Source organism: Mchenga conophoros, linkage group LG15 (assembly GCF_057382185.1).
Source record: "Mchenga conophoros isolate Kocher_MC1m ecotype Shallow Benthic linkage group LG15, M_conophoros_male_GT1.1, whole genome shotgun sequence".
NCBI classification, from domain to species: Eukaryota; Metazoa; Chordata; class Actinopteri; order Cichliformes; family Cichlidae; genus Mchenga; species Mchenga conophoros.
The window spans coordinates 19164463-19185878 of NC_140540.1; the positions used below are offsets into that span (position 1 = coordinate 19164463).

The window sequence follows — 21416 nt, forward strand, 5'->3', positions numbered from 1 at the left end:
ACGCTCCATTAACCAGATACAAACACATTTACAAATGCAAACTGGGAGATCCTGAATTATGGCGGGCTCCTGCACCTTATCGGAGCAAACAGACTCCCCGTGCATACTCCGATCCCCCCCCAAGTCTGCCAGCCTGCTACTGTCTGGCTTATCAGCGCTGCTGCTGCTGCTGGATGCTGTACGGTGCAGCAGCTCGGATCCAGTTGAGGATTTCAGGATGGAAACGTGAGGATGGAAATGCTACTGGAACCCCGTATTCTCGTTTTGATAGCCCAGAAGAACATCAGTGTTCTCTTGTGATGCTTATTTGATCCATTTGCTTTACTCCATAGAGAAACGCTCCCGCCGGTCGAAGACGCTCCTGAAAGGATTTTATTGATACGCATCTCTCCAGATCAGGTGCGCCGGCGTCTCCTTAACTTACCTGGGATGATGATGATTTCTGCTCATTTCTGACTGTGAGCGGCAGCGCACAGAGGGGGGGATGTGGATTTCAATTTCAAAGTTTGGGTCTTCTCTTGCTGTGGGTTTCTGAGAGAGGGGGGCATGGCTTATGCTGATTGGAGATGCACGCGCCTTGTTTAACCGACTTAATTCTGGATGGATGCTGTCGCTGTGATCGCGGCTCTTCTGGCAGATGAGTGTGCATTTGAATTCTCACTGTGGGAACCTATCGCGTTCACAGCTCGCTGTGTTGTGTTTTCCGCCGGGACTGTGGTCCTGTCTCGCGGAAAGTTTGTGACTGGGACGCGGCGGAACATGAAGGCAGCGCACAGTGGATCTCTGTGAATTTCCTTCCGCACGTGGTTTCAACATAGCGTGTCATTTGCTAATGGATTTACAGTTCGAGGGTTCATGAAGAATGTGTTTCCGAAGTGGATATTCCTCCACGAGCTGGAGGGGAGAGCAGCGGACACTTCCTGGAACCACAGGTGTTCTATACAAACAGGTGAGAGGATTCAATTAGGAATTACGCTTACTAAAGAGTTATGAAATATAATTTGTAAGGTGGAAATTCCTAAAGAGTTAATAATAGAGGTGGTTTTCCTGGCAAAAACAGCCCATGTGTTGAACGCGTAGCTCGCTGCAAACTCCCTTCAGAAATGCTGCATTTTAGTGGCGAACCTGTCATCAAGCGACACTCTTTCGCCCCTAACGAGACACCCTGCGCTGTGACGATGATGTCGAAACAGCCACCGTTATCAGGCAATTCAGTTTTTAAGCGAACACCGGGCTCTGCATACTATTTAAGAAAGTCAGAAGCGCTACTGAGCCGTCCATGTCACATTTAGCAAAAAACAAAAACTTTTTGAAAAAGTTAAATATCAAAACAAAATTAACGTGTACAAATCAGCTTGGGCTTTTATTATTTTAATGCCGTGTCTTTAGGCACATTTTTGTGTATTTATGACATGTATTGTGTTGAGTAAAGGTGCTCAGATATGGTTTAACATTTTTCACAGAGCTTCTACGCTGTTATTCTGATTTTTTTCCGTGCAATATTGTATCAATTATTTATTTAAAAAAATGTTTGTCTCAGAAACTCCGATATCTTATTTCATTGATAATTTTCTATTTATGTTTTCTTTTAGTGACGCCAAAACCCAAAATGCCGAGTTGTGGGTAGAGAGCCGACCTGCATCTACCTCCCTGCAACCCCTCTCCTCGTCATTTCCTCGTTCCCGTTTCCCTGCTTTCTTTTGGCATCCTTTTGTCAACGCTTTTACTCCCTTTTATTAATACTTGTTTTATTTTAATCTCTAAGTTGATCCGTTTTCAGCTCCATCACTATTCTCACACCTGCTGCCCACCTCGTTTTATTGTGAACCTCCACCCTATTCTCCTCTCTTCCCTCCCCAGACCCACCACCTCCTCCTTTTCCTCCCCCTACAGCACACATGCAGGCCAAGAAGAGGTACCTGCTTGTGTCTGTGGGGGCCGGTCTTCTCTTCCTCATATATCTGTGGGGTCTGCAAATTGGGGAGTTCCAACAGCAGCCATACCAGTATCATCAGTTTCCCCAGTACCCCCTGTATCATCAGTACCACCAACAAGAATACCAGTACTACCGCCAAAGTAAGGAAGTGTACTACCAGCCCCAGCCATTGCCCCAGAGAAATCCATCCAGACCACCCAGACACTGGCCGGAGTCGACCAAGCTGCTGGAGCCGTATTTGGAGGGAGGAGAGCAGGAGGTAGACTGGAATGATTTATAAGAAAAGAAACAATGAAAGCTCTTTAAGTAAAAACAAAAAGAAGTGAAAAAGTCCAATTTATAAGTGTTTAGTGATCAAAATGAAAGTCCAACAACAGGACAGAACAGTAAAACTGAGTTAAGGAGGATGGTTTCAAAGCTTTTGTGATTGTAAGCTGTAAGGGGGGGGGTCACAAGATCAGAATCACAATACTTTATTGATCTCTATGGGGAATTATGTAATGATGATGATGATAACACTATGATGTTGTTGTTTTTTTTTTTTAGTATTTTCTCTACCAGTGAAAAAAGATTCTTTCATTCAAATCAAAATATCTGCAAACGAAACATCTCTGTTTGGCTGAGCTCTTACCAGGCATTCATGCTGAAAATAGCCTAGTGTTAAGCGTTGGTGGTGGTAGGTGTTATAGAAAGAAGTGAAGAGAGAGGAAACTTTTAGGAAGGCAAAAACACTTTAAAAAGAATTTTAAATTCAAGGAAGTTACAGCGATATTCAGAATTAAGGGGAAAATGCTGTGGATATTGCAAAGTGAGTACCAATTCATGGCATCAATGCAGCGTGTCACGTTGTGGCTTTTCTGCATATCCAACTACACTGCTTTACTTTGTTTCTTTTCACATACTACTGCTGTCTAAGCAGATATGCAAGTTCTTGTGCATAGACATTAGTTTGCTTTAAGGGATTACAAGCATAGATGGCTAAGCACCATTGCTTTGGGGAAATCAAGCACAAATTACCAGCTGAAGAATTCAGGATTGCAAGTAATGCAACAGGCCAGTCAGTAATGATGAGGGAGCAGTTTCCAGCCATGAATTTTCAAAAGCAGTTTTCAGCAGGAGACAACTTTTAAAAGCGTCACTATCTAGAAATCCCATTAGGTCAGAGATGCAGTTTTGAGTGCAAACTATTTATTCGTTTCTGGGGGTTTTTTGGAATTTGTTTTAATGGAGAGTTGACTGTACTGCACAAACATTGGTGTGATGTTAATAGATACATTTGTTTCTGTGGATACAGGAGGACACCCCTCAGCTCCATCATCAGCACACCTCCCCTCGTGAACGACGGGCGATCCGTGACAACATCTACAAGAACAAGCGCTGCCGCATGGAAACCTGCTTTGACTTTGCTCGCTGCCAGTCGGGATTCAAGGTTTACATCTACCCTCAACAGAGAGGCAGCGAGATCTCAGAGACCTACAAGAAGATCTTGACCTCCATTGAAGAGTCCCGGTTCCACACCACAGACCCTTTGAGGGCCTGTCTCTTTATTTTAGCTGTGGACACATTGGACAGGGACCAGCTCTCAGTGCAGTACGTCCAAAACATTAGATCGCATATCCAGAACCTACCCACGTGGAACGATGGCAGGAATCACCTCATATTCAACCTTTACTCTGGGACTTGGCCGGACTACACTGAGGATTTGGGCTTTGAGGTGGGACAGGCCATGCTGGCCAAGGCCAGTGCAGATGTTGTCAACTTCCGACCTAACTATGATATTTCCATCCCTCTATTCTCAAAGGATCATCCGCTAAAAGGAGGGGGCATAGGTTATCTGACACTTAACGATGCACCACCTTCCAGGAAGTACCAGCTGGTTTTCAAAGGGAAAAGGTACTTAACTGGTATAGGTTCGGAGACCAGGAATGCTTTGTATCACATCCACAATGGGGAAGATATTATTCTGCTGACGACATGTAAACATGGCAAAGACTGGGAGAAACATAAGGACTCACGCTGTGACAGAGATAATGAAGACTACTCAAAGTAAGATTGATTTGTGATGTTTCTTTCACCTTTTTGTAGTTTTAAGTGGCTTTGAAATCTTTAAAAGTCGATTTCTTGGTCTGAATGCTTTTCGTGCTCCGTGCATTAGCATTCCATGCAAAGAGGTTCTCACCTTTAAACTGTAATGTCCTTGCAGACTTGGATATTTTCATCTGTTAATGCAGTGCTTATTGTGTTTTGAAACAGATCAGCTAGCACACACTTTAGAAGAAGTAAGTTGTGATGCGATCTCATTATCAGCTGCTTCTTGCTGCTGGTTATTTCAAATGCAGCGAGTTTGTGGATCATTACAACTCCTCACAAGTGCTTGTTGTGTTGGAGTTTGCATGTTAGTACTGTCAATCTTTACAAATTTGGTTTACTGGCTGCAAACTCTCCTTCTTCACAATGTTGAGCATTGGGGGCTGCTGTGCCTGAAGCACTTCTTCTTTATTTGAATTAAACAGGTTGGATGCTTTCATGCACATACTTCACAATTGCCATGGGAGTTGAGCTTCAGTGTCGCTGTGCTCATGAGACAAAATGGTACAGAAAAGTGAGGGTATTTGTGCAGGTTTGTGTAATGTGCGTGTGTGAAGGAGAGAGAGAGGAGCAGGAGAGCAGAGAAGCATCGGCTGAAAGATGGAAAGTTTTTGTCAGCTCAGCAGTTGGTCGAGAGAAAAGCGATCTGAGCCGAGAAGTTCACCTTTTGAAAGTTTTAGCTTGAGCTGACAGCTGAAAGAAGAGACTCCATTGCACTTAGAGTGAAACAGACGCACCATTCTTGACTCGTCTCACTTTGTTAGTCCGAGTCATCTGTTGCATATTTTAGGTTTAGAAATTGTCGAGGTCCGAAGGAAAGCTCAGTGCTGTCAAACAGCAGCTTAAATTTTACAGTAAGAATCTGCATACAGAGGAGTCAGCAAATATTGCATCTGAGACATTGTTCAATCAAGAACAGTAGTTTGGACTTTTTCTTTTCTTAAATAAAATGTTCCAATGGTCCCTCACATACAGTTAAGGTTGTAATGGGTTTAATGTTGAAACTTGGTCTGAAAATCTGATTTCACTCATAGTGAATTCGGGGTTTCTTGCAGACTATAAACTTTATTCAGTGGCCTTCATTAGGACTACTTTGAATCCACTTCTGGGAAATCTGCTAATACTTCGCTTGTAAGATCATCAATACATTACTGATATGTTTTGGCCACTTAGTGAGAACAGAAACAAGTTTCACAGTCACAGCAAGAAGTCTAACAACTGAATTGTTTTTAGATGTGGTTTCACTGTGGCCTAACGGCTGATTTCGACTTCTGTTGTGAGTGTTCGCAGAGCCTACTCTGTAATCGACGTAAGTGGCTGACACGCTTGCCAGCATTCATGCATGGTGTTTTATGTGTTAATTAACTTGTGATTGTCTCTTGGTGCTTTTTATGCAGTCCCAGCTAAGATGGAAACGAATAAAATGCTGACATCAGTGAGTCCTTACATTGAAGCAATGATTGTTGTTTTCTCACTGATCTTCCAAAACGACACCAAAACATTATCGGGAAATGCACAGGAGCAATCAGAGGTATTGAACAGGCCAATCACAAGTTACATTTCCAGACAGGTTGTAACACGGGTTAATTTAGAGGGGTTTGCTGTTACAACGTATCAACGGCATACATTTAAGTATAAATTTGCTGGGACTCTCAAAATAATAAGTGTCTTTAGCAGCTACATGCTCTCCTATGTTCAGGAGCTACTTTCAAACATCTAATTGGAGTTTAATGCTACAAAGGTGACTACTGACTTTGCTGGAAAATGGACATCTTCTGTAGCAAACCTGTTAAGCTGTTTGCTGTTTAAAATCCAAACAACACGGTGAAAGATGCTAAAACACAAATGGAGAAAGAGGGCAATAATTTGATGCGTCTTTGTCACCACCAATGATCCTATATATATTATATTGGGCAAAATTATAAGGCCACACCTCTTAATCTCTGAACTCAGGTGTTCTTAATCCCGTTGCTACAGATATATAAAATCAAGCATCTCTCCATGCAGTCTGCTTTCACAAACATTTGTGAAAGAGTGAGTCGAAAGAGCTCACTGAATACAAGCAAGGTACTGCAATAGAATAAGCTGCAGATTAACTGCCATTAACATATATAACATATAATAAAAAAGCTGGGACCTTCATGTCATGAGTTTCTATTGCTGAGCAGCTCCTGCAGATGTAATGTTTAGGTGGCTCAGTCCTTTTCTCCATGGAGTGTGTGTGTGGTCCTCTGATCCAGCATAAAAATCCTCTAAAACATTCACTGTTGACATCGCTTGGTATATTTTTATTTACTGGAAACATTTCACTATCTGAAGTTGGAGGTTGTATATGAAAAGTCAATAGATGAACCCCTCGGTTTCTCTTTCATTTCAAATCGAATGTGCTGCAGTACAAAGCCAGCACAGCAAAAGAAAAATCTGTCAGTGTCCCACTGCTAATGGACTGCGGTGTGTTTCTGAAGGTGCAATGACTGTAATCAGTGGTACAGGATCGCATTTCTTGTTGCTTCACAGGCCGGTACCAATACTTTATCAGCAGCTGACGGCATGCTGAGAGCACATGTCTCTAGAATGCAGACAAAATATAAAACTATCTCAGAAAATAAGAATAACAAATTGGAAATGGTATACGTGACCACTGTGTTCGCTGAAAGCCCCGTTTGTCTTTAATAGTCACTTCATTTATTATGTATTGGAACATTTTCCTGTAGGTGTGTTGTATGGTAGGAGGATTGTTGCTTCAGACGAATCTAGACAATACAATACAAGAGTACATTAAGACTTTTATTTAACTTGAACTTGTTCATGAAAATGTGTTGATTTAATGAAGCTGGCTGGTAAAACTAGTGGCTTTATGAGCAGCTTTTAGGGAAGAAAAAAAACCAACATAATGTATGTTAAAGGTACTCGAAAAGAAATCCACCATGTACTCAATGCTGAATAAAGCACAAAAGGCAATAATCCATATGCTCCTGAACACAAAGTGCTTATAAGCCTGCCTCACTAATTAAATAGTACATTAATCATTTTCTCAGTCTCGGTGTGATATCAGGCTGTTATTAAATACCAAATGTTCTGCTCTAAGGTTCTCTTTTGTTCTTCTTTCTCGTAATTTGACTTAACAAGACATTTTAAGGAACTTTAAAGCTTGGTGTCTGTCTTACTAATAATAAAAGTGATTAAGTGTGAAGGGGAACTTACTTTGTCAGATGAGACACATGAGATGGTATGTAGAGCTCTGCTTCATGTGTGCTTTGCTGTTTAAGAAATTGATGGTTGATGGTAAATTCTAGCACGCTGTGGGAAAACTACAAGTATGCAGCTTGTACAGTCTGTTTAGCCACTGTTGTTTTTTGTTTTTTTTCTGTGCAGAAATTATTTAAGACTATCCAGACTGAGCACTTGGACTAATAATTGACAACAACGCATTTAGAGACTTTTGTCTCATTAGTGAAAAACATATGGAGCACAGACTTAAATACAACAAACAAAGGGTTTGAATAAAGGTGTGTTACGTAACCTAAATTGGCTTAATCCAGCAAATATTACAGAACTGATAATTATTTTGATCATGCAAAAATTCTAAATACTTCCATTTTTATTTAAAGCTGGAGAAACTCAAACTTTAGTAAAGAAATGTGTCCATACTTTTTGTAGACTGAGATCTGAATGCAAGGTTGTGAACTAGGGCTGTTCGATATAACGATATATATCGGATGATGATATAAAAACATCTATCGTTTCATGTTACGCTATCGTTTGTTTCGTGGTGTCGCAAAATAAACTGTTTACAGCAATATTTTTTCATTATTTTGATGGTCACTGTAGTGGCTATATTAATTTCTTAAAGTTCTCTCTTTCTCTTATATTTAATATAATCACACTACAGACAGACAAGCGCTTGTTTTTATGCGTTGTCGTTAGCAACAGCGACGGTAAAACCACCGCGTGTCCACTCGTTTATTTTCCACATAAACCTTTCACAATAAAGCTCAAGATCCTGTTGAGACTTTTCAAAATAAACAGAATCACGTGAAAAATGCAAAGTATTTACGGATGAGAAGCAAAAAAGAGCCGTCAGGTGCTAAAAAATAAACCTTAGACTCAAACATTAGAACAGGTTTTTTTTTTGTGTAATAAATACTCACAAAGAAAACGGCGGCCGTTACGACTTACGTCTAAAAATGTATAGTTTCATGTATCGGTTAAAACACTGGACTCCAGGTACACGACGCGCAGCTGGAAACACTTCACGCAAGTCGAGCTGCCCGAGATTCACAGAATTTACAGAAAATGTTACATTTTTGTGATTTATATCGTTATCGGACGATAGATGTCTTGATATCGGGATATGAGATTTTGGTCATATCGCACAGCCCTAATGTGAACATTAGATTTTGTGTTAATAACACCATTTCTCTTGTATAAATGACCATATTCACACGGTTCTCTTTTTAAATGGATCCAGTTAGCCAAAATATTCAAAAATGCAAGGTGTGATCAAAGAGTTTAGGACTACACCCATAAGAATAAATATGTCTGACTAAAATTTGGCAAATCCACCCTTCAATGTGGTCGTCTTTTGGACTTCTGGACCGGTGGTAACTACTGGTTCCTTGGTAAAAATGTGAATTGCCTGACTCGTTGGTGAGGGCTTGCTGTCCTGTACTGTCTCATTAATACAAACTGCAGGACTACTTACGAATCACTTGTGAAACTCCAAAAAAGTAAAGGAAAAAAAAAAAGAGCTCTTAGTTTGTAATTTGCATCACACTTTTTAAATTTTCATAGTTAACTAGCAGATTTTTACAGAAGCTGGGACCTTCTATTGCAATCGATATGCAGGTTTAGAATTTGGTTTTATTTCCAAATTCTTCTCAAAGTACCCGCCAACATTTGTCCCTTGGAACCATAGGTTTCCATGGGGTTTGCAGCAGGTCTCTGTGCCTGTGCGAGTCAGACCTAAGGTGTGCAAAGTTTGCATTAAGAATATTTTGTCCAAAAAGTAAATCACCAGTGCCACTTCAATGTTTTTGCTCAGTTTTATTTTTGAGAGGATGTCGAACTCTGCATTTAGCGACAGTCTGACCCAGAGGACTAAATTGATAAGGCAGGTCAGTTTGACACAGATGTTTATGTTTGTGGTTGTTTGCGGTCTTGAGCAATGAGTCAACAGCAGCAGTGCTGAAACTAGTCCAGGGATGCACAAAAACATGAAGTCAGAGGGTAAATGGGCCAAATTTAATCACTTTTCATTGTTACAGGTGCCATTCCAGATCATGTTAACTAAAAACATGGCTCCGATTTTTGGCTCACTGAAGAAAACAAAATGGGAATGAAATAATTAACTGTAGGCCAGTTGGTTTTGTTGATATTTAGATTTTTGTTTAATGAATTTTTGAGCTTGTTTTTATTTTCTGGGTGTCTGTGGCAAAATCTGTCATGTGGTAAGTTTGATGATTCTTATTCCAAAAGGATAAAAGTTTGCTGTTTAAAGCTTCATGCTGTTAAACAACTCAGATGAATCCAGCTTAAGAATCTTTTGATTCTCGAGGTTGTGACTGAGAGCGCCTTCCTGCCTGTTTGCTGCTGCTTCCTCTGGTGTCTTACACACAGCACATCGATACAGACATCACCCAGTGCAGTCAGGGGGGATCCTACACTGCGAGACTCCCTGATGGGAACAGAAACCAATGAGGATCTTGAAGCCTTGGGGCGGTCGATAATTGCCCTCCAATTGAATTAAGCTGTGAATGAAGGGGATAGATAGAAATCTCACCTCCCTCTGAGAGGCACCAAATTGAACTCACGCTGTTTTACTGTACATAGATAACAGCCAGCTGAACCAATTAGAGCTTTGCTATACAGAAGAGTCTCCCCAAAGACAATTTGATATCATAGGCTCAGGGTTAATTTACAGAAAAGCAGATTAAATGTTTAATCCAGATCACTGTCACATCTTTGATGATAGCTTACAGGATCAAAACAGGAAAGGAAAGAAAGAGTAGTGTGGAGGCTAGCCAGATGTGATGCGAGGTGTCCTGTTCAAGCCATAAATATGTTGTTTCATTTTTTTTCTTCCTGCTCATAACCTCCTCTCTTGTTTTGTCTCGATTGGCGGTGGTAAAAGTTGAAATTGGCAGTTTGGGAAACCTTGAAATCCAGCGTAGTGCTGAAAAAAGAAAGAATGACTCACCTTAAAAGTAACTCCAAAATTGATTGTATTGTGAGCTCCAGTGGGCTTGTTTTCATTGAGGACAGACTAAGTTATCACATGACCTGTTCAAATGCTGGTTTACTGCTCTTGCACATTTAACTGTTAAATCTACCATGCTAGCATGGGTGTTTTTTTTGTTTTTGTTTTTTTTCCCTATGTCTACCTATAGCATGAAAGTGGAACTTGCTAAGAGACACTTGGGAATATTTTATCTTTAATTCAAATTGATAAGTGATACTTTAACCTTTCAGTGAACAAGGACAGCATAGGCTCTCTCCATCAGGCTACATTAGTCCATTATTCCAAATTTTATCACAACACTGCAAACTATGCAACGTGCACATGTTTTAACTGTCTAGTAATCTCACACAAGCTTAAAAAAAATCATAAATGGTTAACTTACTGTCAAAAATATCACGTACAGATTCAGTTTGTTGAATTTCTTCAAGTCTGAGTTTCAGTTTATGAACAGAATTATCACATTTCCTCTGCTTCTGTCTACTCCATCATTTTTATCTTTGAATGAAGAAATCTGACATTGTGACAACATATTTTTAAACTCTTAAATACACCTAGCTAAATCAGTGGCCAAGCTGCACATTAAACAGGTTGTGTGTGTGTGTAAGTGTGTGTGTTTGGTGAGAATTGGCCTACTGCAACCACAAATTTATCATCTGTGCAGATTAACACAGTGAAGAATGGATGAGAATTGGAAAATGTTGAGTTCGGGGGAGGGACTGTGGGCTGGCATTTCTGTATGATTTGTTGAATATGAGGATTGCACCGGCCGAGAGGAATGCCAGGCTGGAGCACACAAAAAAATACACAGTATATGCTGAAGTGTTAAACTGCCAGTTACGTTTTATTTTCTCATTAATTAAAAGTGCTGAAACTGTGGGATCCCATGTTTCTCTAAAGGAATTAGTTATTTTTACAAGAAAATATAAAAAATGAGGCCAACAAAACTTTTTTTCTTCTAAATTAAGTTAATTGTTTTTCCCCCTACCTGAATAGTTTTTTCTTTATCATTTACTTCTGCAATTTTAAATATTTGCATAACTTGCCAGCAATTGTGTTTTTGTATAACTAACCAGGATCTGTTTTAAATCACAGTATGTGCTGTCAATGCATTTTAGACTGACAACACACTGACAAGGATAAGCTCCGTTTTTCTTTCTGGCCCCATCTCAGCTTTCTGTGGCAGTTCAGTTATCGATGGCCTTTAAATGCCAACGGATGCATTTTTATACACACACACACACAAAAAATATTCCATCTTTGCTGTAAATGAAGCGATTATTTATAGGAGAGTGTATTTACAGTGCTTAACAAATTTATTAGACTCATAAACCACTCAGGTCAAGGTTTATGCCACAGCTGCCCTAAATGATTAATGTTTCCATAATGTTTAATCCACCAATAAGTTCTTTTATCAAAATTGTGTTTTTATTGCTAAAATAAAAATCTGATTGTTGTTATGCACAAATTTACAGATTTACAGTTTTTATTAAAAAAATTCTTTTTTTTTAAATTAAGATGCCAATTTAGAATTATTTGCTAGTCCTAAACAGAAAAATGTTATTTGCCTGAATATTATGCTTAATTATTTGACATCTCATAGACGTCCAGACTGTTGTCTTAAATTTGTGTATAAAAATTGATGCTAATTAGGTTTTTTTTCTGTTAAATACCAATATAAATTCTAGTTATAAATAACTTTTTGACAGATCTTTAAAATATTTCTTCTTGTTTTAATGACAGGTGTTCTAATAAATTTGGTCAGAACAGTATAATTAGAATTTGAATTGGATATAAAGACAGTAAATTTACCAGCATGTTGTAAGCTGTCAGTATCCTTCATTTTCAGCTAATAGCAAAGATTGATCAAGTCATAATAAGTGAGGCAACAACAGAAAAGGTGTGAAGCTAGTTAAGACCCGTTTCATGGTGCTAAACTGGCAATAACATGAAACAGCAGCTGGCACGCAACTCTGAGCTAAATGTGCCATAAATGAATTGGATATACAAGTTTTCCACTTTTTGCACAATGTAATTGGTTTAGCTAGTAGCCTGCACGCTTGTGAATTCAGGTTTTTGTCACCATGCTTGGTCTCTCTTTGGAATTGAACTGTAATTACCCTCCTGAAGGTTTCACCGAATGCATCATTTTACAGCTTCAGTAAATCTTTCAGTAAAGATTTCATAGGCCAACTCAGGTCTTCACCTTTTTTGGAGGTATCCTCTGCTTGCTTTATAGCTGTACACCTACACTTGTAGTGAGGGTAGAAAACACATAAAAACATTGTTGAATTGAACTTAACAGACTAAATATTTTATTTACACTATCTAGAATAAAATGTGTAATGCCATGTTAAGACTGAAGGATTTCTTTATGGTTGCACCAGATTATGAGTGAATGTAGAGTCATGTGTTATTAAAGAAATTTAGCCAACAGACTTGAGAGACCTGTTGGTCCAATCATAATTTGACATTTTTCATGACCTGTGTTGTTGTACAAACAGATGTACTGACCAAAGTGCTGTGAGCGACTCTGTCTTGTATTCACAAAAACATGGAAAATTTAAAAAAAACCTGACAACTGATTAATTTGTTGGTCTCACAAAGAAAAGAGTGTGTTGTCTATCCATTAGCCTCTCTTTTCCTTTTCTAAGCTCATAGTGCTTATACCACACATTTCCATATTTGTCCGAGCAGGCCACTCTGACAGGCTATTGTCTAGATGTCACAAAGTGTCCAAAGTGCAGCATCACTTTTAGTTCTGACCCCCTTAAGTTGTTTGAATCAAGCTTTTATTGTGCTGATAATGTGTAGCCTGAATGGAGGAGAAATGTAAGAGCTTTGGGATGAACTCTCACAAAACATTCAGCAAAGCAAAGTTAAACCACCAACCAGGCATGCGCCGATGTGAATTGATTGGCCAAGTTTGGTGTAACACCCTTGTATTTTTAATACATCACATAATTTTTTCCACGTTTTCAGTCCAGTCCATGAACCTAATCATTTTAAGAGGAAAGGTGTTTGTTAATCTACTTTACACAGATCTATAAATCATTCAAGCATAAAGAAGGCACTTAACTCGAGGGATAAACCAGTTTTGTTTCTACACATATGAGACAATTTAGCAATTTTATTTAATTTAATTGAACACTTTTAAATGGTGTCTTTACGCACTGTGGTACTGGCAGCCTGTTGCAAAAACACCGTTTGTTCTAATTTTTTTAAGACAGTTTGACAGGCATGAAATAGTATTTTTGTACCAACGAGGTGATTCTCAAACAGCTATTAGACAAAAACCTGGCTTGTCTTCTTATGGTGTGCAGTGTTCTGAAAATATTTCAGGAAACTGGAACAGGACGACAAAAAAAAGAAGTGTCAGGTATATCTACGTGGTAAGCCAAATTACACAATAACTGGACTGAAAATCAGTGGGAGCAGGTCTTATGAAGCGATGAATCCAAATTTAAACCAAGGGGGTCAGGAGTTTTTACCTTTACCTTACAATATGTAGTATCTTGAGGCAACTGCCATTGTGATTTGGCACTATATAAATTGAGTTGATTTGAATTGAATCTGTAAGACATAGTGGAACCTCTGTCACAGTTTGGGGCTTTCAGCTTGGGGATCTTGTCAAAACTGATGAATTTATGAACGAAGAAAAGCCATCAGATTTTTTCCACAATGCAATGCCATTTGGAAAGTCTGACTGGCAATAGCTTTATTTTTCAGGACTTCAATAATATTTGAAGCAGAGAAGGATCATCTCGACAGAGAACAGAAGAAAAGGGGGCAAAAGAAGAGGAAGAGCTTTAAATGTCCTTCAAGAAGCCTGAAGGACAAGTCCTGAAAAGTACTTAAAGAATTCCCAATAAACCTTGCCTAAGAGAGCTATGTTGAAGAACAAAGGCGGTCATAGAAATTGCTGACTTTAAAACTTAAATGTACAAACTCTGCATTTATTAAGGTCAAAAACAAACTTGTATACAAGTATGCATTTATTTCCGTTCATGTTTGCATGTTTATTTCAGTAAATTGCTGTAAGTTCTTCCTAATTTGCTGGGAAAATATTGAGAAACGAGACTTTTTCACAGTACTGTAGAGTAGGTAGTAGTCAAGGTCTGAAGAGATCACATGTCATGAAAATGTCCCTTTTCTGCAGAATTTGCATGTACTAAAGAAGTGAAATGACATATCCTGACAAGCTGATAAAGACACACAAGCAGCATCTCTAAAAGCTCGTAATGGACAAATATTTGACCCCAAGCATTCGCATGATACTCTGTCATCATTCACCAAATGTGCTTTCATCACTAATTATTTCATCAAAAGAAAGTAAAGATTCTAAATGAATTAATTATAATGGGCTCTCACTGTTCAGTGTTTTTAATTTGATGCGTCCAAGTATGCATAAATATATTCAGATGGAAACACAGCTGCTGTCACATCTGTGAATCTCTGGCAGCTGCAGTATCCAATATGTATGATGGGAGAAAAGTGTCTGACTGTATTAATTGAAATGTCAGCGGTGGTCATGTGGGTGGCCTGCTGTCACTGCGTTTCTTTTAGTTATTTCTTGCTGGGCTTGTTGTGAGTTGTTCTGTTAAAACACATCAAAAGCTAAAGCCCTCTTCCCTTGTTGCTGCTTATCTTCCTTACTCCTCACCATCCTGTCTCTTCACCTCTCATTCTTCTCATCTTCTCCTCCATTTTCCATTCCTCTCCTGTTCTCTCCTTTATTCCCCTTATCTGTACTCTTCCTCACTCCTCTGCCTCTTTCTCTTTTCCTCACATCTTCCTGCTTCGATTGCTGAGCTAAAGTAACCCATGGAAAAGGGTTTACTGCTGTCTTAGTGCATCTTTGATGCAAGTCATGATGAAGAGCTCCGTGAAGAATAACAACAAACTCTGTCAGTTTCAGTGAAGGAGAGAGACAAGTTAAGGACTTCTAAGACACTTCATGTGTGACCACATTAGAAACCTAATTAAAGCAACAAAAAGGTGGCTAAACCGCCCCGTTTGTAACGATGCACTTGCAAACATTCAGAAAATAAACTCTTTCAATAACAGTTGCTGCAGTAAAGTACATGAAAATGAACCAAATAAACAGTTTAAGTAATTAATGAAATCTTTAATATCTATCAAAATGAGGTTCAGTTACCCAACAAGAATGACAGAAAAGATTAAAACTGTTAGAATAAAGTCAAAGAAACCTGGTGATCCCGAGCAACACAATCTGAGCCCTGTCTCTTGAAAATCGCATCCCCGTTCAACTAAATTGCATTTTGATTTGCAGTTAAATTGCTTGTAATCAACATCCGTGCAACGAGCCATGGGACTGAAAGAGTTTCTAATGTGGTTGGTGTCTTTAAACGGTCTATTTTAACTCAAACCACAATTGTTTTCTCTCTTAAATGTGTCCAAAGAGTCAAAATAAAACCTTCAAGTCACACTAAATATAAACTGAAAAGGTCCCTAATCTTTTTGATAATGCCTCTGTCAGCCAGCCTGTCTGATGGATTGTGTGAATTTTGATATGTTCAATATATAAATTCGGACTTTTTGAAACTTTTTGGCAACAGGCGTGTGAAAGAATATAGTGAAATAAATGATTTCATCTTGTGTATTCAGAGTCTGATGGATAACTGACAGTTTCCTTTTTTTGGTGACACCTTATGTAGTTTATTTATTATTTCTAAACAGGTGTTTTTTCTTTCTGTACGTTTCTTCTCTTCCGATAGGGGAAAGAAATTGGCTGCAAATGTGCTGTGTAAATAATGACCTCCTTTGGCCACAGCTGGCCGATGAATACAGTAATAAGAAATCAATATAAAATCTTATTAGAACTTCTGAAAAACAATCATAACAAACCGTAAATACAGATGAAAAATAATTCATTTTGACAAACAATATCCTCTTCTTATTTCCTCCTAACTCAGACTAATAAAAGTTGTGGAGACACGATTCTTTACTGGCTCTTTGAGAGTTTCTAGGGGCCATTAAATGGCTGCAGATTTCTCAGCCAGCAGACAAGAACAGCTGAACTTGTCAATGCATTGAAGGCTTCTGCCAAGGCTGGTTGGAGGGTAAAAGGAAACTCTATTGATCAGCTTTGACTTCACTACTGCAGCCAATCAGAAGATGAATAGAGGTTAATAGTTCTTGCTGTGTGAAATCCAAATATAGATTGGCATTTAGTGCAACGGGGCCTTGGCATTTATTTTACTTGACCCACTGTCAGTCTTATTGGGAAGAACAAGTTAAAGTATCAGAGGCCAAATGGTCACTGTGAGGAACACAAGCCAGCAAACTGTGTGAGTTTAAACATTTGTCTGATTGATTGACTTAAGTTTTTGTCTGAGCTCTTGACTGAATTTGCAAGTTTAAAGTAAACTGCAATCAGCATTAAATTTGCACCTGACCTTTCCTGGCAGACTTTGTCATGCTGAATGGCTGTTAGCTGTTTTTTCAATGTCTCGTCTTGGATAAAAAAAATCTAAAGTGAATGACTTGAGAATTAATGTCTCCACCTCCTGGAATTCCTTCCAAAGTAAAAAAGACATTATTGTGTAAAGTGTAAGAAAGTTGAGAGAAGACGAATCGGTGCCTCCCATCGATTCTCAAACTTGTGACTGCACTTCCTAACCTACTGACAAACATGCTACATGCAAATAATTATATAGTGTGTGTGTGTGTGTGTGTGTGTGTGTGTGTGTGTGTGTGTGTGTGTGTGTGTTTTTCTGGATTTTTTGGTTAATATTCTTTCTAGGAAACTACCATGAAAATAAGAGGCTGTTCATTTCTTTGGAAGTGAGTAAACTTACAAATTTACTAGTGTTCACTGTAAGAAAGAACATAAAATAACTCACATGTGCTTTGTTGCTTCACCTATTTGCATTTCCCATTGTTTACTGGACCAAACGAGTTAGGTGTGAAATCGTGAAGAACTAAGTGCCTTAATACTGTCTAATATAATATAGTTTAAAATGAATAAAATGGTAAAATATAATAACTGTATATTTTGATCATTTAAAACGGGAAACATACAATAAATTAAAATAACAAAATGTTATGCTACTAAACTTTTTATTATAAATTCTTAAAATTGATTTTATTTATTTATCTATTGTTTTCAAACACAACAACTGTGGAAAATAACATACTTTTCCCTTTGTGCCTGGAAAACACTTGACAGCATGCACTCCATTAACGTAAATGAAATCACATTCTCCAACCAACTGTAGCAACAACTGTGCTTTTGCCTTAATGTACTATGACTCACAATGTGAATCAACTTGCTACAACTTTTATGGTATAAACATTGCAGCTGCTCATGAGCAAGGCAGTTTTGTTCTTCTTTAGGATGTAGTTGGGTAAAGAAATTTCTACCTTAAACTCTTAAGGAGACCGGTTTGATGGCTGCACTCGGAATTGTCAGGGCGTCTCCTAAGTTTCCTTAAAAGTAAACTTGGAAAACGGTAAACCTTCTGAATGCGGGTTTTCTGTAAATATGCTTGAACTTTACACTTTATACCAGAATAAAACTCAATTTATGTCTCGCTTTTCTCAAACAAACGGTGAGTGCCCACTCTTCGTCACGTCAGTTTGACAGTAACAATACATGCTGAAAAAATGTCTTTGTCTGGGTATATGTGATGCTATGCTGTCTGTCTGCAGAAAGGATGTCATTTTCTGCAGCAGCATGAAATGTTGCCAGCCCTCTCACTCGACTGCACATCCTTATGTACCCAGAAAATGAGCCAGGAACACAATTCGACTCAATCACAGTATTTTTTTTTCTCTCTTCTCTTTTGCCATCTCCATTCAACCTTTCTTCCTAACTCTGATTTCTTTGCCAAAGTTTGCTGTCTTTATTTCGTCTTCTTTTTCTCTCTGTGCATTAGTGTGGTGAGCAGTGACAATCAGTTGAGTTGAAGTAAAGGTGTGTGGGAGCTTAACAGGATGTTTGCCATCCATCCTCACCGAGAAAGACCAGGAGGACGGAATTAGAGAGGTGGTAAAATAGTGGAACCACTGCCTGGCAGGATGGATTGCAGTGTGAATCCATCACGTTTCAAACACACACACGTGCACAGCAACAGGAAAGAGAGGAAACTTTATCAGAGAGGAAACAAGAAAGTGTTGCTCTTGTATGATTTTTCATTTGCTGCATGTCACCCTGTGTATTTGTTTTTTCTGAGCGGAAACAAATGGTCCAAAAAGTCGAACAGTTTTCTCTACTGCTTGGTTTCACAAACATTTGCAGCCACAGATCCCTGAACACACACATATTACAGCAGAAGTGTCCATCTTTTTCTCTTTTCTACTTCCCGAAATCCATATACTGTGGGACAATTTTAGCTGTTGTTGATTTAGTATCAAGTATTTTTTGTATTATGACTCCCTAAAGCATTTTCTGCTGTATTGTTGATTCTCCAGCTCAGTGAAAACTGCTCCGATTTCTTACATGAGGGGAAGATTGGACTGGATACTTTGCAACTGGATACTCTGCAGGCAAACTGGATGAAAATCTCTTTATTAACAATTCATATCAGCAGCCTTTATGATTTATTACAAAGTGAGACGTGGATACTAAACAGGAATATGAGTTGTCTTGCATGGAACATGGGCACATGCACATCCAGAGTATCTTTTGGAGTTTGATTTTGCTGTTACTACACATCGAATAGATGCACCTTGATTATTTCTGCAATAATCAGCTAATCATCCTACATATTAAGGCCTGGAGTTTTAGTTAAGTTTGTATCAGATATCAGCATGTTTGGTAGCAGCAGACATGGTTGAACTCTGGAAAAATTTGTCCCAGCACATAGAATCTGGATTTTTGTTGTCTCTCAGTTGTACATGTCTAGAATTTGTTGCTATCAGCATGCCCTTTATACTGGTTTGTAGTGCAGACTGCTGGTGGTGGTGTAATGGTTTCTTGGCACACTTTGGGCCCTCAGTACCAATCAGTTCTGAATGTTGTTGCTGACCATATGCCTCCCTTTATGCCCCAATCTTCTAATGGCTACCACCAACAGGATAAGGACCCATGCCACAGCAAAGGCTGTCTTGATTCAGTGTCAGGGGGTTTGCTTATTTGTTTGAGATATGAAAAAAGAGATGTAAAAAGAAAAATTGATTATTTGTAAAAACAAGCACGAGTGCCTTCCAGCTCATACACTACACTCTGCCAGTTCTCATAAGCAGACACAACAGTACATCCTACTATAGGCGTAACCAGCAAAAACTTTGCAATTAATTTGTTTTAAGCATTTGCATTTATTACAATTTTCTGCAGGCAAGACAACATAGAGGAAAAATATTTTTCCCAGAGCAAAAGCTGGAGTGTCCTTGAATAAAAAGCTTTTGATCTCTGACAGCACCATGGTGAATTCAAGGATCGATTAATAACCATTATTTTGACTTCTCACAAATTTACTTCCACAGCTTTTGTTTTCAGTGTCAATTTTTATTTTATGAACTAGTATGAGGTAGCAGGAAAAAATGATCGAAAATACATGGAAGGGGTCAAACAAAAACGACTACTGCTTTGTGGAACATCTTTAAGCAGATGCCCCTCATTCTCCTTCAGTCTCTCTATTTTCTTCTTTAATAAGAGCTCTTAAAAATCCAATACATGAAAAAAAAAATATTCTATTGCCAGACAATAAAGAAGATCTTTTAGATTTAAATGAATAATAACCTAACCATAACAGTAATGTACTGTATTTTTGGCAAAACAATGTACCTGCACAGTTTCATATTTTCATCTGTTACGTTCTTACACATGTTACGTATTTTTAATTGTTTTTAAAGATTACAGAAAGGATGCTGGTTCAGTGCCACACAGCGAGAAGGCCTTGGATCAGATTGTTGCCGGCCTTTGTGTGTTGAGTTTGCGTTTCCTCCCTGGGCTATTGTGGATTCTTTGTGAACAGGTTTTCTCCTTCAGTCCAAAGACAGTATGTTTGATTTACATTAGATTGGATTCTAAATTGGTTGTAAGCTAGAATATGAGAGTGAGTGGTTATCTGCCTGGGTGTGAGGTGGGATAGGCTTCAGCCCTCCCATGACCCTGAACTGGATAGATGTTAAGGAAACGGATGAATATATGGGAAATGACCGAAAAGATTCAATAATAAAGAAATACAAAGTTATCAGTGTTTCTTTTAGTAATGTATTTATTGTACGTGTAGAGCTTTTACAGCACTGATTCTGGGAAATAATGAAAACCCATGAAAGATTCAGTTTCACAAAACAAACTTGTCCAGCTCATATAAGCTCCTATACACACACACATGCACACACACACACCCCTAGACCAAGGCAATGTGGGATTTGGTTAATAATAAATAAAAAAGTACAGCCTTTAAACAATATGTTCCTAAGTATCACACTGGGAATTTATTCCTGAAAAGGCACATGCAACTGTTTCTTATTACCGCTGACAAACACACACATACATTTACATGTTCACATTCTCACACACACAGAGACACACACTATACCTAGCACCAGAGGAAGGCAACTGTTTAATAGTTTCAGTATCGCTGCCATAAGCTCTTCTCGCTCCATAACCGTGTCAGCAGGGATTTACAGCTCATTGGTTCTCATTATGAAAATGTGATATTGCACTTTGAAGCCCTGCGGCTATTCTTGGCCTATAGACTTCTGCAGTGTCATGGTTTACAGGCGGAGGGAAGCAGCCAGCAGCCTCATCCTCATCCTGCAGGTGCACAGAGGTGAAAAGACATCAGTTTTTACAATATGGTTTATTTGGCATTTTCCTCTTTAAAAAAACATACATCACATCATCAATAGTAATAAAAATGATACAATTTACTTCCTATTAACATTTAGTTGTATGAAGACAGAGTTACCAGCAAGAAGTTTAGTTCCTTTTTGACCCAAATATGTATCTACTATGTTTAGTATGTGTGTGTGTATCTATAAGAAAGAAGCAGGACTACAAACATTTCTGCATTTATGTTGCTTCTATTTTTAATTATGAGACTAATAACTGTGTATCTGAGTCATCTTCATCAGGCTCCAGCTTTTCCCAGTTTGATATCTTTTGCATTTACCCTTTATTAGACAGGATCATTTTGACGTGTGTGTGTGTGTGTGTGTGTGTGTGTGTGTGGGGTGGTG

The 21416-nt window shown here is 38.6% G+C and overlaps 1 protein-coding gene across 2 annotated transcripts in view; it reads left to right on the forward strand.

Annotated features, from left to right (window-relative positions):
* The first annotated feature begins 549 nt into the window (after positions 1–549).
* Positions 550–21416, forward strand: part of LOC146558206 (exostosin-1) — a 353884-nt gene continuing 333017 nt past the window's right edge. The window contains exons 1-4 of one of the 2 annotated variants that reach the window (XM_085246143.1): positions 550–949; positions 1593–2195; positions 3231–3650; positions 3738–3982. In XM_085246143.1, coding sequence (XP_085102269.1) covers positions 1899–2195; positions 3231–3650; positions 3738–3982 — 962 coding nt within the window. In that variant the 5' untranslated portion in view covers positions 550–949; positions 1593–1898. Of the gene's footprint in view, positions 950–1592; positions 2196–3230; positions 3983–21416 lie in introns of both variants that reach the window. The other variant, XM_085246142.1, reaches the window with a different exon arrangement.